Consider the following 14,389-nt stretch of genomic DNA (forward strand, 5'->3'; position numbering starts at 1 on the left):
TGCTGTCATACGTGTCTTACCTCTCGGCAAGTGCGGAGTTGCTTGATTCTTTAACCTGCTTTTCATGTATTTTCTTCCATTCTTTCACAACTAGATTGGTCAGCTTGTTAGCATTTTTGTTGTCGTGAACACACATTCTCCGTCCACACTCATCTAGTAGTTTTTTGAGATTCTCATCTGCGTGGTCATATGGTTCTTCAGATGTATTCTCCTGATTGTTAACTAGCACTACGACAGTATTTTCCACCATTTTCTCTCCAAATTCCGCTTTCAGTTGGTTGAACATTGACATCTCTTCCTGTGAGAGCTGTTTGTTCTGCAGAACCAGAAGAAACATGCGTGGCCCTGGATATAGGGTTTTTATCTCCTCTATATTCTCCTCTGTTTCTCTATTTTGGTGGAATAGGTCTGGAGTGTTTATGATACAGACCATCTGATCATCTACTCTTTCTTCAGCTCTTGTACATATGTTGTTACTACCTATGAAACAGTTTGCATTTAATATGGTATTCCCTATCATAGACTTATCGTTGCTGTTTTTTCCCAGCAGCACCAAAGTGATCTTGTCTCCTCCACCAGATTGCATCACCTTTGCATTCTCCACTATAATAAATCACAAGCATAAAGCTTTTGAAATCTTGTTAAGCGAAAACTGGATGTTGTTTTATGATAACTTGAAACTTTAATCCACAATAATCTTACAACATTAATTTGCAATTCACAAATATTTGAGAAGATTTAATTTTACAAGACAGAGTTGGAATTGAACTTGAGTATCTGATGCCATTATTGCAACTATCAATCTCTGTCAAGTCAAAACACACTACATTCTTACAAAAAAAAAAAATTGACTAAAATTTATCGAAGAAAAGGTTTACTTACATTGTGACATGCTGATTTGTATTTCAAGAAACAAATGATGTGCAGAGTGTCGAACGTGTCTCTAGCACTCAGTGATAGTTGTAAGTAAATGAAAGTGAAATAATACACTTGTCTTAAATGCATGAGAACAGAGGGCTTGTCCAAAATCTGGTAAAACACGTTAAGTCACTAGTATGCTAGATAACAGCTGTACTTGGCTTTATTTCTTCATTGCATGTTTTTTTAAAATGGTTGGTCTTAATGCAGTAATCTAAAAGAATTTGTATAATTTAGTTGGTTTTTGATTATGGGTGGAAAATGAGTAAGAGTGGCCTAAGAAAACATTTGTTAACATTTATGTTATTTGTACTAAAGGTAAAATATCCAAGCAATGGTGGGTGGAGTTACTGAAAATAGCTTTTGGCAGTTTTATGCAAATAACACCGAACTCCAGTTTCCATCTATTATCGTTTGTTACTGGAAACTCTAGCAAAGATGTTTGAACAGTGATTTACTTCAGATTCATGATAAGAAACTGTAGACTGTTGTGTTGCTTATGTTTAATGCACCATCTTTTGGTTACACGTATAACACTGTAGGAATATAACATTTATTTTGTATTCAGCTAAATCAGTTTTATGGCACAATATCAACCACACAGTACATATCAGTTGGGCTGAGCTGATTTCTAACTGGAATATTCAGTTTTTCTCAGATTCCTGCTTGCATGTTGTTTTGTCCTATAAGCTGTCCAACCAGCTCAGTGCTTTTCACATTACTCCTGTAAACATAAACCGTCTCCTTACACTCATCTAGAATCTTTTTGAGGGTCTTATCAGCTTCAAAATTCTTGCTTAAGTTATTTTCTTCGCTACCTATAATCACAACAAACGTGTTTTCGAGTTGTTTCTTTCCAAATCTCTCCTTCAGTTGGGCGAACATCTCCATCTCTTCCTGTGAAAGAGTTTTGTCCTGCAGTACCATGATGAACATACGTGGACCTGCGTATGATAGCTTCATCTCCTCCATACTATCAGCTATTGAATCTGGGCTTGGTTTATAGAAAAGGTCAGGAGTGTTGACAATACAGACCATCTGATCAGCTACTCTAGCCACAACCTTCTCACATGTGGCTTTTCCAGCCACGAAACAATCATACTGGAGAATACTGTTCCCTATCAGACACTTGTCATCGCTGTTCAATCCCAGGAGCACCAAGGTGATGATACTGCAGTCACTCTCCCCTTATGGATAATAAAAAATATATATAATTAATCATTTTAAAATAACTTTTTTTGTTTAAATAAATCTCTCATGCTCACCAAGACTGAATTTATTTGTTCAAATAAAAAAATAAAGCAAGCAGTATTGTGAAATATTACAATTTAAAAGAGCTGTTTTCTTTTTCAGAATATTTTAAAATGGAATTTATTCCTGTGATGGCAAGGCTGAATTTTGTTAAATTATCCTAACATTATTCTATATATGATTAATTTTTATTTTTATTATCAATGTTTAAATTAGTTGTGCTTAAGCTTAATAATTTTGAGAAAACTGTGATACTTTTTTTTCAAGTTTGTTTGATCAATAGAAAGTTCAAACAAACAGCATTTATTTGAAATTTAAATCCTTTTACAAGTCTTTACTGTGAATTTTGGATCAGTGTGATTCTAATTTTAATACAGCATTGCTGAATAAAAAAATATTGATTTATTAAAAATAATAAACGCACTGACCCCAAACATTTTAACGTAAGTTTACTTTCATTAAAAACATTTTCAGTGCAGCATTGTTGGAATATTAATAATTTCAGATAATACAACATAAGTAAGCATTACCTGGCATTGTTTTTGGTTGTTCGGAGTCAACTTCATGAAATCTACAAGATAATGATGAATTTTAGGGAAAAAGACAAAAATCAGCTTTGTGAACAAAGCAAGACACAATGTTTCTGAGTTTACCTGCCAGGATCAGCTTCCTCTTTCTCTGCCGTTTTTGTAATATGTATCAATAGCTGTCTGACCAGATCTGAGTCTGCCGTATCTTTGCTGAAGACACAAATTCTCTCCTCACATTCATGTAGAATCTTTTTGAGGTGTATATCTGCTATGTTGCAGGACTGTCTTGATGTCTCTCTGTCGTCGATCAACACCACAGTAATATTTTTAGTCATTTTCTCTCCAAATCTCTCCTTCATTTGGGTAAACATCTCCACCTCTTCCTGGGACAGCTGTTTATCGTGGAGCACCAGGAGGAACATGCGTGGACCTGTGTATGATGGCTTCATCTCCTCGATAGTATTAGCTTCTGGTTCTTGGAATATTCTCCAGAAAAGGTCCGGGGTGTTTATAATGTAGAGCAGCTCGTCTTTCATTCTTCCCAGAGCCTTTTGATACATGGACCTTCCTGGCTGGAAGCAGTTATACCCAAGCATGGTGTTTCCTATCAGGCACTTATCAGCGCTGTTTTGTCCCAGGAGCACCACGGTGACAACGCTGTCATCGTCTATAACTTGTGCAGTTTTATTTTCTCCTGGGAAGATTTCAAATGGTTTTCCCACAATTAAATGCAATAGACAATTTTGAAGTAAAAATATAAAAAGTGGCAGAGAATATAAAGACAATGAGTGAAATAATTACATCTTTAAAAAGTTGATCAAAAACTCAAACCAACAACTATGTTTTACCTTTTGGCATGTTGAATTTCCAGTTTGTTCACCAGGTTGCGAGAAGCACCTCTGGTTATATCTGTCATGAGGCGAAGCAGGAAAATAGTGATCAAATGAAAGTAAAAGATACATATATGTAAAAAAAAAAAAAGAAAAAAAGATGAAACTGGTGGCGTCACAAGATATACTGGTACTAATAGGATCAACCAAAAAAACAGTTTCAGTTGATGTTGAGAGAAACTGTTGCTGAAGGAAATGGCCTGTTCTAAGTGCCTGTTTTGTTGCCCCTCTTATGTTCCGCCAGGTAAGTTGTGTGCTCGACCTTTTTACTTGACTGTATAGTATGGTTTCTAGTAAAGAAAGTTCTCATAACTGTTCATATATTTATCATGTTTAAATAGTTAAGAATTTTGTGAGTAAATGGAAAGTGTCTTAAGTATATTGTCAAATATTCTGTGAAAGCAAACAAAGAATCTGCCAATTATTGTTTAAGTAATTTTTGTGAAAACATAAAATATGCATTAAAAATACAATAAGTTAACATCAAAGTTAAAGGTCAGATAATTATTATATATGCATTCTTAGTACAGTTGGAAGGATTTATTAATGAGTATTAATATGTGATGGCTATATGACTAATACTTTTGATGTACATAAAAAAATATGGATTTGCATCATAAAGCATATATGCATATAAATATTATACAATATAATAGGCCTGGCTTAAAATGCAGAACGTGGTTTTATACAGTGTCTCAAGCATACCACGCTCTGTCTCTTTATCCACCAAGGCCGTTTATTTTGTCCGTACACGTTTCATCATCTTTTTTTTTTCATCCTTTGTTGATAGGTTCACCACTTCGCATAGTATTGATTGGAAAAACTGGAGTGGGAAAAAGTGCTGTGGGAAACACTATCCTTCGTAGAAAGGTTTTTGAATCAAGCCCTTCGGCAAACTCTGTCACTGAGCGCTGCAAAAAAGAAATGATCAATGAGCGAAGAGAGATTTATGTGATTGACACACCTGGAATCTTGGATACCAGCAAATCAAAAGACCTCATCAAAAGAGAAATATTGAGATGTATTCAGGTTTCATCACCAGGTCCTCATGCGTTCCTGCTGGTGTTACAGATTGGCCGTTTCACTACTGAGGAGCAAAGATCAGTCCAGGCCCTGCAAGAGCTCTTCGGACAAGAAGCTTCAAAATACATGATCGTGGTCTTCACTCATGGAGACGCACTCGATGGCAAATCAATTGAAGACTATGTGAAAGAAGGTCATCAAGAACTCCGCAGAGTGATCCAGAGTTGTGGAAGTAGATATGTTGTTTTCAATAACACAAATAAGGATCGAGTTCAAGTGAGGAAATTAATTGAGAAAATTGATGAAATGGTGGCAGCAAATGGGGGAAACTGCTTCACTCAGGCCATGTTTAAAGAAGCAGAAGAAAAGATTCAGCAACAGAATGTGGAGAGAGCAGCCGCAGAGCTCATGGAATATCAGTTTAGCTTTCTTGGGATGCTTGACAACAGAGTTGCTTTGTTCCAACAAGTATTGTTGGAAGGCATTCGTGAACAGTTTGGTCGTGATAGCGGCTTTTATGGGACTTAAATCGGACATCTTAGAAAGTTGGGAACACAACTTCTGAACATAAACACAACTCATTTGTGTGATGTTACACAGTGGTGGAATATGATGTTAGTTGACTCTGCAGCACATGGCAAAATTAATAATTACATATGGAAGCTTGTGAATCTAATATGAAGGCACTGTATTTTATAGCACTTTTTGGTTTCTGTGTTGTGTACACTGATCTATAATATATAGATCAGTGGTTGTGTACATATTTTTTTTTTTTTTTATACTAACACGTCCAGTCATGATATGTCTAAACTACTAAATGTGATAGTTTGACTGATCTAAAGACCTTTGATTTAAATACTAAGTTTTAAGACTTGGTTTAACCCGATACAGCAGATATTACCAGTCAATCCAATTCAAACAGGAACTCCACTAATAAGTGTAATATTTGTACTTATATAGTGATTGTATACATTAGAATAACAGTCGATTATATACCTGATGTACAGTAATTACTTAGATTAAAATCATTTTTAGATTTAGTAAATAAAACGGCTTTATAATTCTTTCTTCTTGAAGATTACGTTTCTTAAGAGTAATCTGAATATTTACGTATAATATTTGCATATTCATTTTAAGACAACGAGAACAGTGGGAAAAAGTGTAGTTTTTCCATCGTCCTTTAATCAGTTTTGCTCTGTAAAATTTGAAAAGCGTTAAATACAAGTAAAATGTTTATACTGTGAAAGCTCTGGATGTGTTTATATATAATTTGTTAGTATTAATAGTATATTAGTATAGTTAGTATATTAATACATCAATTTTTTTTGTTTTCCTTTATTTTCCAAAATTATTATTATTTTTATTATTAGTGTTTTTGCTATGCACATTCCTTAAAATAATTAAAATTATAACAATGATAACAATAAAAAATAATATCTAAGTATTTTGAGGCTTTTGACTGGGAAGAAGAAAAAATAGCATTTGTACATTTATGCATTTGCCACAACTTTTTACTTAGTAAAATTTTTATTCAAGATATATTTGATCAGTTCACACATTTCCTTTACCTTTTGAGCAACATGAACACATTTGACCTTTTGTGTTCCACAAAGAATGTCCTGTTGGTTTGTAGAAATATATATTTTTAACCTTTGTATTGTGCTGAAAATTGTTTACCTAATTTGGTATTCCTGTGCAAAAATCATTGACCTTTAAAATTGCTTGTACAACCCCAATTCCAGAAAAGTAAAATGCAATAAAATAAAAAAATCTGTGATTTGTTCATTCTCTTTAACTTTTATTTAATTGACAAAAGTACAAAGGAAAGTTTTCCCTAACCAAATTCTGATTTCGATGGCTGCAACACTCTAAACAATCTGGGATAGAGGCAAAATAAAAGTGAAAAAGTGAAAGAACACTCAAATCAAACTGTTTTGAAATTGTTCACAATTAAACAGGGGACCTGGTAAAAGGTGAGTGAATATGTTTGGGTATAAAAAGAGCATCTCAATCTTTGCACGAAAATCTGGATCACGGCTCATCATTTTGTGCCAAATTTCATAAAAGAAGTACCAAACAAATCAAAAATCAAAATTTTCAATGAAAAAAAAAATGCAATGAATTAAGGTCTTCCACCAATTACCATACAAAAAATTGTGAAAAGATTCAGGTAATCATGTGAAATCTCAGTCTGTGAAGGGCAAAGCAAATGGCAAGTCCCTCAGATGCCATTGCATAAGAAACTGTGGCGCTTTGGTGATAAATATAGCCATATAGTTCAGCATAATCAAAAGGTCAGAGGTGTCCACATTTAAACTTTATTTTTTTCTGGTAAAAAAATGGACATCGTGTCAGGGTTGATGTAAGATTTAGCTTGGGGGTGCTGTATGTGCAGGAAGGGGGGTGCAATATAGGCTGTTTACACTAAGTGCAAATAGATATAGATTCTATTTATACTATTTTAAAAATAACAGTTTATTCTGCTAATTACTTATTGAAAATAGTGCAGATTTTCTGCACTTCGGCACTGTGATACATTACAAAACAGTATGCAGGGATAACTTATTGCATGTAAATTTTCAATGAGTGTAAATTTTCATTTTAATTAAAATTTTTAAATGGATGTCACCTTATTGGGACAAAATAAGCTACACCCCTTGCTACACCTACCCTATCCCAACCCAATACTTTAATTCAATCTTTTTGATAATTTTTTTTATTTTTATAAATCCTTCTCTAATGTAATATGAAATTTCAGAGTCGATCTTGTCAAAAAAAGTATAAACCACACTTCAGCCTCTATGCCACTGAATCTGCCATTTTATTGACTATCCCAATCACACGTTGGTGGGTGAAATTGATGTAAATAGCCTCTCCCAACAAGAGCAATGTCGTCAACAAGAGCAAATGTGCGAAGATACCATCGACATCGAGGCGTATATTGGAACTGTACAGAGACACATACTGCCATCAAGATGACATCTTTCTTGGAAAGTCCTTGGTTATTAGATCAAGAAAATGCCAGGTCCCATTCTGCATGCACTACAACAGCATGGTTTCATAGACACAGAGTGAATATGCAGTCCAGATCTGTCTCCTATTGAAAATGTTTGACAAGTTATGAACAGACTGCTGAGCATCTGAAGTCTTGTATCAAGTGAGATTGGACAAAATTTTGCTTGTAAACTTTAGCAATTAATATCTTAAATTTTCAAACCATTAAACATTGTAATTTAAAGGAATGTTGATGTGACACAGTGTTAAATATCCCTCTGTTCCAACTTTGGAATGTGTTGCAGTCATAGAAATTAGTTTATATTTTATATATTTTTGTGTTCAACACAATAAAGAATCTCATTTAGTTTGGAACAACTTGAAGGTGAGTAAATGATGAATGAATGCTTTCTTTCTGGGTGAACGATCCCTTTAGAATTCCCGTTTCTGGTATGAATATGTAAACTATGTTCTAGAACACTTCAAATAATGTTCAAAACAACCCTCTTAAGCTTAACAACAATAAGGAAACGGTACACCTGTATATCTTCTCTGTTGATCAGATGTGCATGTTTTTTAGAAGGAAGAAATTCTTCAGCTTGTTTCTTATACGGAAGAAACTGTATTTACGCAGAAAGTTAATTATAGGCATAACCTGTCAAACTATAATTTACATTCTCTTGCTGTCATCTTAAAAGGAAGAAACTTTGTAGCTTTAAACATCACAAACATGTATGGAAACTTGTGGGACCACATTCTCTTAAAATTGTACCTCTGACTAGCACATGGAAATGGTATTCAGGTGTGGATTTTTTCGAAGGTATTTATGGTACTGAGTTTCAGGATCCAGATATTGTTTCAGTTGTTTGACCTACAGTAGTTGTTTGCACAGATACTATTTACACTGAACTGAGCTGAATTCAATGATGAAGTGCCTTTAATTGAAAACTGACTGTTAACTATTGTCATTTTGCATTATTGACACACTATTTTCCTATTTAATACTGTAAAGTTGCAAACTGTCTTGTTAAAAGCACTATATAAATGGATGTGACTTAAAGATGACATGACTTGTTCCTTTCTGACAATAGAAACGGTAGTGCATGAATAGGCTTTACATTTTTTTTTTAAAATCTTTATTTGTAATTGCACTTGATAATACATTTAACATAACACCAATTAGCAAAAATGAACGAATGTTTTTAAATCATACTACTATCACAGAATCAGACAATCAGATTTGAACAACCGTTTGCAATTTCTACTGAATTCTGCAGTCTTTTTTCTCTGATTCCTTACAAAATGAGTAGTGTTCTACAATATCAGCACTTCCATTTTTCTTCTTCATTTCCAAAATCATCTCTATCAGTCTCTCAGGCTGTGAAACACTGTGGTCATTGTTGTTAAATGCATGACACCTTGACCCACAGGCTCTGATCAGCTCTTGCAGTTGTGTGTCAGTGTTTTTAATGTACTCCGCTACAGTCTTTCCTCGTAATTTCTCCTTGCTAGTAAACAGAACGATGGTTTCTTTTACCACTTCAGCACCAAACGCTCTCTGGATGTTCTGAACTATTGCTCTCTCTCCATCTGTGAATCGGCCAATCTCCATGACCAGTAAATACACGTCAGGCCCTGGCTGAGCAAGCTCTTTGAACTTCTTTATCTCTTCTTGTTGGTTTTTTAGCTCTTCGTCAAAGAAATCTGGGGTGTCAATGACCCTGATTTTAATTCCACAAACAGTCTCTTCTGCCATCTGGCACGTCTGCGTTACCGGCACAGAACTGGCATTTGATTTAAAATGATGTTTTCTCAAGATGGTGTTTCCAGTGGCGCTCTTTCCACTTCCTGTCTGTCCCAGAAGCACGATGGTCAAAGTGTTTTTCCTCTTGATAGCAGCATGGTTTCCTTCTTTTTTTGAATAATAAATAGATAAATACGTAAATAAAATGTCAATCTAAAACAGAATAAAATTATTTACATTTAATTTGGGTTTGTACACTTGTAAAATAGGTCCAAAAGAGTAATTTTCAGTGGACTCCAGGAAGGATAAGCGTTCAGTCTAAAGTAATTCATCCTCATCTGAGGTCTTGGTACCATCATCATGCCACATCATGCTAAAATCTTCCAAAATCCACCTCATGGAGAACGTGTTAGCCTGTATAAAATTTCTAAAATCTACTGTACTTTCTCAAAGTTTAATGCCAGTGCAGAATTATCACTTTATCTCTATTCTCATGGAATGTTTTTATGCTTTAAATTCAGTGTGTTTTTGTTGTTCTTGTTGTTGTTGTTTTTTTTTTTTTTTAGTATTGAACCGATTTAAATATGTCACCAGGGCAATAGCATTGCAAAAGAAAAAGCAATTTATTTTTGAAATTGTAAGAAAGATTTGTGTTTGTCTTGGAAGTATTTGGAAGTAAATTCTCTTATTATGTGAAAAGTTTTTCTCTAAGTCTAGGAAATTCTTTCTTAATGTGGAATTATAGTGTGAAATGCTTATTGTGTTTTAGTTATTATTTTATAATGTAGAATAATAGGTTATAAATAAAATAATAATGGATGTTACCTGATATTTTCTCTTGCGTCACTGCTTCCTGTGGTCTCCATGTCTCTCTTTCCACAGAAAGGGATGAGCTGCAGTTGAAAAGAAAAGAAATTACTCAATATGTTGCTTCCGGAATCATGAGGATAAACTCAGATTTTTCATCTTACCTTTCGTGCTGGTATATGTGCAAATCAGGCACACTCTGCCAACATGTCATAAGTTGTTCGATTAAGTCACTTTGCTTTAGATTTTTGTTAAAACCACACACTTTCCTTCCACTTTGATAGAGAATTCTTTCCAAGTTTTCATTTGTTACTTTGTTTGGCCTTGCTGATGTCTTATCATCGCTGCTGACCATAACTACAAGAGTATTTTCCTCCATCTTCTTTCCGATTATCTGCTGAAAATGTGCAAATGTTTCTATATCCCTCCGAGAAACATGGCCATGTTGCAGAACAAACAAAATCATGCATGGACACCTAGGTGATGTCTCCATATGCCTCTTAATTACAGTCTGAGGCTCATTAATAACAGTAATCCATTGGTCACCGAACTCCACTGACACCTCTTCATCAAATGTGGACTGCTCTGGCAGGAAATGTTCAAAGCCAAGAATATGATTTCCCACCAGACACTTACACCAGCTGTTTGCACCAAGCAGAAAAATGCATCCACAGAACTTTTCAGTGTGGCCATCTCCTGCAAAGAAGTAAAAAAAAAAAAAAGCATTTATTAAGATTAAAGCACACCTAATTACCTAACATTAATCAATGAGCAACAGTTTCAGTTCAAATACATTTACATTAATTTGGGGGTTCACTTGGAATCAGTCCTAAGACATTGGCATTGCTACCACACAGTTCCAGTTGAGTTTAAGCTAAGCTCTAAATCTTACTCTGTTTTACATAACATCAGTGAGTCTCTGAAACAAGCTTAAATGTATAAAGATTCTCCAATAGTGAGCCTTATAAAATTAAAACACGTTAGAAGCTTACCTTTCGACATATCGAAATGAGCATGAAGTTTCTAAATATTTCACAAAAAGGCAGTCAAAACTTCAGACGCATTTTTAAAATGTTTTTTTTTTTTTAAAGAGAATATCTGGTAGGCGTTTGCAGTAACTGAAAGCGAAAATCTAGTGGGGTTGATTTTTTTTTTTCAACAAGGAAAAGGGCTGGTTCACCTCTGAATGTACTTGTTAATTCACTTTACACTGAGAGTTACATTTTGTGTGTGTAATTACATGCACATATGTATAGATGTGTATAAATAATGAGAGAAATACTTGAGGTGAACATCATTTCAGCATTTGGTTTATTTATAATCTTCCATTTCAAGAACAAAATTATTTAAAAACTTGTATTTAAAGTGTGTGTCTTTGTGCATATTCTTTATTTATTTATTTTTTCATAAAATGTAAATTAATTCTTAGAAATATCTTTTGATTTCCAGAAAAATAAAATGCTTGACATGAATGTACATTTTTGGGTGAATGGTAACATGTAGTACTATGAGGCGAATTGTGTAATTTCTGTGCCACTGTTATTGCAAAAATAAACAAAGTTTCTAGTTTTCTGAGCTATAAATTAGCATGCTTAAAAGCAGTCTTTGATCGCCTCCTGGTGGCTTGTTGCAGTAGAGGTCATACACTCCACTGTCGGTCTTCTTTTTTTCTTTAACCGTGATAGTCTATATTTATAACAGTGATAGAAGTATTTTACCACCAGAATTTTTTTTTTATAAAAAAATAAATAAAATAACATTGATGCTACACTAATCAGCCACATGATTAAATCCACTTGTTTAATATCGTGTACGTCCCACTTGAGTTGCAAAACAGCTCTGTGTGTTTAGACCGTAGACATGGACTCCACCAAACCTCTGAATGTGTCATGTGGTATATGGCACCTAGACACTGGCAGCAGATCGTTTAAGTTGCAAGTTGTGAGCTCAGGCTCCATGGATTGTATATGTGATCCAGCACTTTCATTAGATGCTGAATCGGATTAAAATCTGGGGAATAATAAAATAAATAAATCTAATTAATTACAAACCAAATTCTGAAGTGCAATCTTCAGTAGTAAATGAATGTTTGTTTTGTTCATTTATTTATATAGCACACTTTAATACAACTCACGTGGCCCAAAGGGCTTCAAAGTCACAAGCTAAACACAAGAAAATGCCAGAGATATACCTATCCGCCTGAACATGGGTATTGAATTGGCAGATCGAATAGATTGACGGAGATCATTCCACAATTTAGGGCCTGCTCGAGAGAAAGCTCCATTACCTCTATGTTAATATTTTGTCTTGCTAGTGCTAAGCAGAAGTTGATTTTCTGATCTCAAGATCATGAAATTAATAATGGAGTCACAGACTCATATATCTTTGCCGACTTGATCAAGTGCTCCGAACATCAACTCCATAATAAAGGGTAAAACTTGTATTTAATGCAAATTTGTTTACACTTTACATTTTTATGTGATTATATCATGTTCTGTAGAGTTGCTTTCTAACTGTGTGACTCTTACTGTCACTCCTGATTTATTTATTCCATGCTTACCACCAGTATTTGACTGATCATGTGACCTCATCTTACCCAATGAAAGGTGGCCTGCCATATGTAGAATAAAATATTTTTTATAGGCCAGTTATATGAAGGAAGTGCCTTTTTAAAATGTCTTTTTGAAGTTGATCAAATTAATTAGTGAACATGTAGTCTGCCTTTAGGGGGAGCTCTCGCGACAGGTTTATTCCCCTCAAGCGCGAGGACAGCATTCTTGATGGTTTTTGTCAAAGGCATATTAATTTAACTCATTTTAAAACTTATATAACTTTGTTCTCTAATGTCTTCTGTTTTACAAACAAATCTCTTTTAAACAGCTTATACATAAACTTGTCTGTTTATGTGTTTGTAAACATTTAAGTCATTCAGCGAATTCATATCGAACCCTTTATGTTGTTGTGGTTTTATCTGACAATGCCTTTGTTGCAGTTGTCACATGCTCCATGGATGGTGTGACAGTTTAAAAGTGCAATGGAAATAAGAAAACATTTTTGTGTGCATAACAATGTGTAAGTGGTCCCACTTTATATTAGGTGGCCTTTACTACTATGTACTTACATCAAAAAATAAGTACAATGTACTTATTGTGTTTATATTGTATTGTAAAACACTTTTGCTGCTATTGAGGTGGGATAGGGGTAAGGTTAGGGAGAGGGTTGGAGGTATGGGTAAGTTTAAGGGTGGGTTAAGGTGTAAAGTATGGGTCAACAGTGTAATTATAAATGTAATTACAAAAAAATTAAATACTGATGTAATTACATGTAATTTATAAAAAAATATATAAGTACAATGTAAAAACATTATGTACACAATAAGTACATTGTACTAAATTATTAATGAAAATGTAAGTACATAGTAGTTAAGGCCACTTAATATAAAGTGGGTCCTGAACTATCTTTTGTGCAAGACTTTTTGTTGAAGAACTCCTGCTTGAGTTTCTGATTCTAATAATTTTCTCTCATTTGGGTCTCCAGCAACAGGCCTTCATGAGATCTTTAGAACAAAAGCTTCAGTGATTTTAAAGTAGGAATGCAATTCTGGAGAATGATCCAGCCCTGTGCAAGCCAACAAATAAAGTAAAGGCAATTTAAAAAGTCAAATGAATTGTTTAATCACCCCAATTTTTTTATTCAGGTATCATTTATGGACACTAATGTTTGTATGTCTGCTTCATCATATCTAAGAAGAAAAGGACGAACATTTGAGTAATCCTGTTAATCTCTATCATAAAGCTATGTGTTAAAAGGAAAAGAAAGTTAAAGGTCAACCTGGTCTTTCTGTGTTCTCTGCACTTTACTGACATAATGACTCTCTTGTGACCAATCAGCACTTTTACTTTTTTTATTTTTATTATTACCATGTTATTTATCTGACAAAATGTGTAATACTCTAGAGAGACTATTAGCACTTATCACAAATGTTTGGCATCCATAATGATGTCTCCTTCTTCAATGTAAAGTGTCTAGAGAAAAAAAAGTCAAAAGACTGAGTCAAAGTTCAGCGTTGTCTCTAGTGTCTTCTGTGTTTGACTTAAGATGCAATAATTCTCCGAACTCTTTTCTGACCAATCAACACTTTTACCATGGCCTGTTTTTTGTTAAAATGTGTATCTCTCTTGAGAGTCTGTTAGCACTTGTCACAGACATTTGTCATCCATAGTCTCATTAAA

General features: G+C 34.2%; 4 protein-coding genes across 4 annotated transcripts; 1 reads left to right on the forward strand and 3 right to left on the reverse strand.

The window, feature by feature from the left end:
- Nucleotides 1-16: 16 nt before the first annotated feature.
- LOC128020601 (uncharacterized) lies at nucleotides 17-892 on the reverse strand. Its single transcript, XM_052607222.1, has 2 exons — nucleotides 883-892; nucleotides 17-603 (listed from the first exon to the last, which is right to left on the reverse strand). The coding sequence occupies exons 1-2, from the start codon at nucleotides 890-892 to the stop codon at nucleotides 17-19; spliced, it is 597 nt and encodes a 198-aa protein (XP_052463182.1).
- A 680-nt stretch (nucleotides 893-1,572) lies between these two features.
- On the reverse strand, nucleotides 1,573-3,619 carry LOC128020603 (GTPase IMAP family member 8-like). Its single transcript, XM_052607223.1, has 4 exons — nucleotides 3,548-3,619; nucleotides 2,823-3,393; nucleotides 2,700-2,740; nucleotides 1,573-2,105 (listed from the first exon to the last, which is right to left on the reverse strand). The coding sequence occupies exons 1-4, from the start codon at nucleotides 3,555-3,557 to the stop codon at nucleotides 1,573-1,575; spliced, it is 1,155 nt and encodes a 384-aa protein (XP_052463183.1). The 5' UTR covers nucleotides 3,558-3,619.
- A 165-nt stretch (nucleotides 3,620-3,784) lies between these two features.
- Nucleotides 3,785-5,247, forward strand: LOC128020604 (GTPase IMAP family member 7-like). Its single transcript, XM_052607224.1, has 2 exons — nucleotides 3,785-3,833; nucleotides 4,380-5,247. The coding sequence occupies exons 1-2, from the start codon at nucleotides 3,785-3,787 to the stop codon at nucleotides 5,138-5,140; spliced, it is 810 nt and encodes a 269-aa protein (XP_052463184.1). The 3' UTR covers nucleotides 5,141-5,247.
- Nucleotides 5,248-8,867: 3,620 nt separating this feature from the next.
- Nucleotides 8,868-11,159, reverse strand: zgc:172131 (uncharacterized protein LOC100002821 homolog). The gene is made up of 2 exons (XM_052607225.1): nucleotides 11,150-11,159; nucleotides 8,868-9,517 (listed from the first exon to the last, which is right to left on the reverse strand). Exons 1-2 carry the CDS (start codon nucleotides 11,157-11,159, stop codon nucleotides 8,868-8,870), a joined length of 660 nt encoding a protein of 219 aa, XP_052463185.1.
- Between the last annotated feature and the right edge of the window lie 3,230 nt (nucleotides 11,160-14,389).

This window comes from Carassius gibelio, chromosome A10, assembly GCF_023724105.1.
Source record: "Carassius gibelio isolate Cgi1373 ecotype wild population from Czech Republic chromosome A10, carGib1.2-hapl.c, whole genome shotgun sequence".
Classification (NCBI taxonomy): Eukaryota; Metazoa; Chordata; class Actinopteri; order Cypriniformes; family Cyprinidae; genus Carassius; species Carassius gibelio.

Coding starts and splice junctions, on each gene's coding strand:
- LOC128020603 (XM_052607223.1), bottom strand. Junction 2,741..2,822: donor GAGGAAGCTGATCCTGGCAG/GTAAACTCAGAA, acceptor ATTATCTTGTAG/ATTTCATGAAGTTGACTCCG. Junction 2,106..2,699: donor ACAACCAAAAACAATGCCAG/GTAATGCTTACT, acceptor ATTATCCATAAG/GGGAGAGTGACTGCAGTATC.
- LOC128020604 (XM_052607224.1), top strand. CDS start 3,785: ATGGCCTGTTCTAAGTGCCTGTTTTGTTGCCCCTCTTATGTTCCGCCA. Junction 3,834..4,379: donor CCCCTCTTATGTTCCGCCAG/GTAAGTTGTGTG, acceptor CTTTGTTGATAG/GTTCACCACTTCGCATAGTA.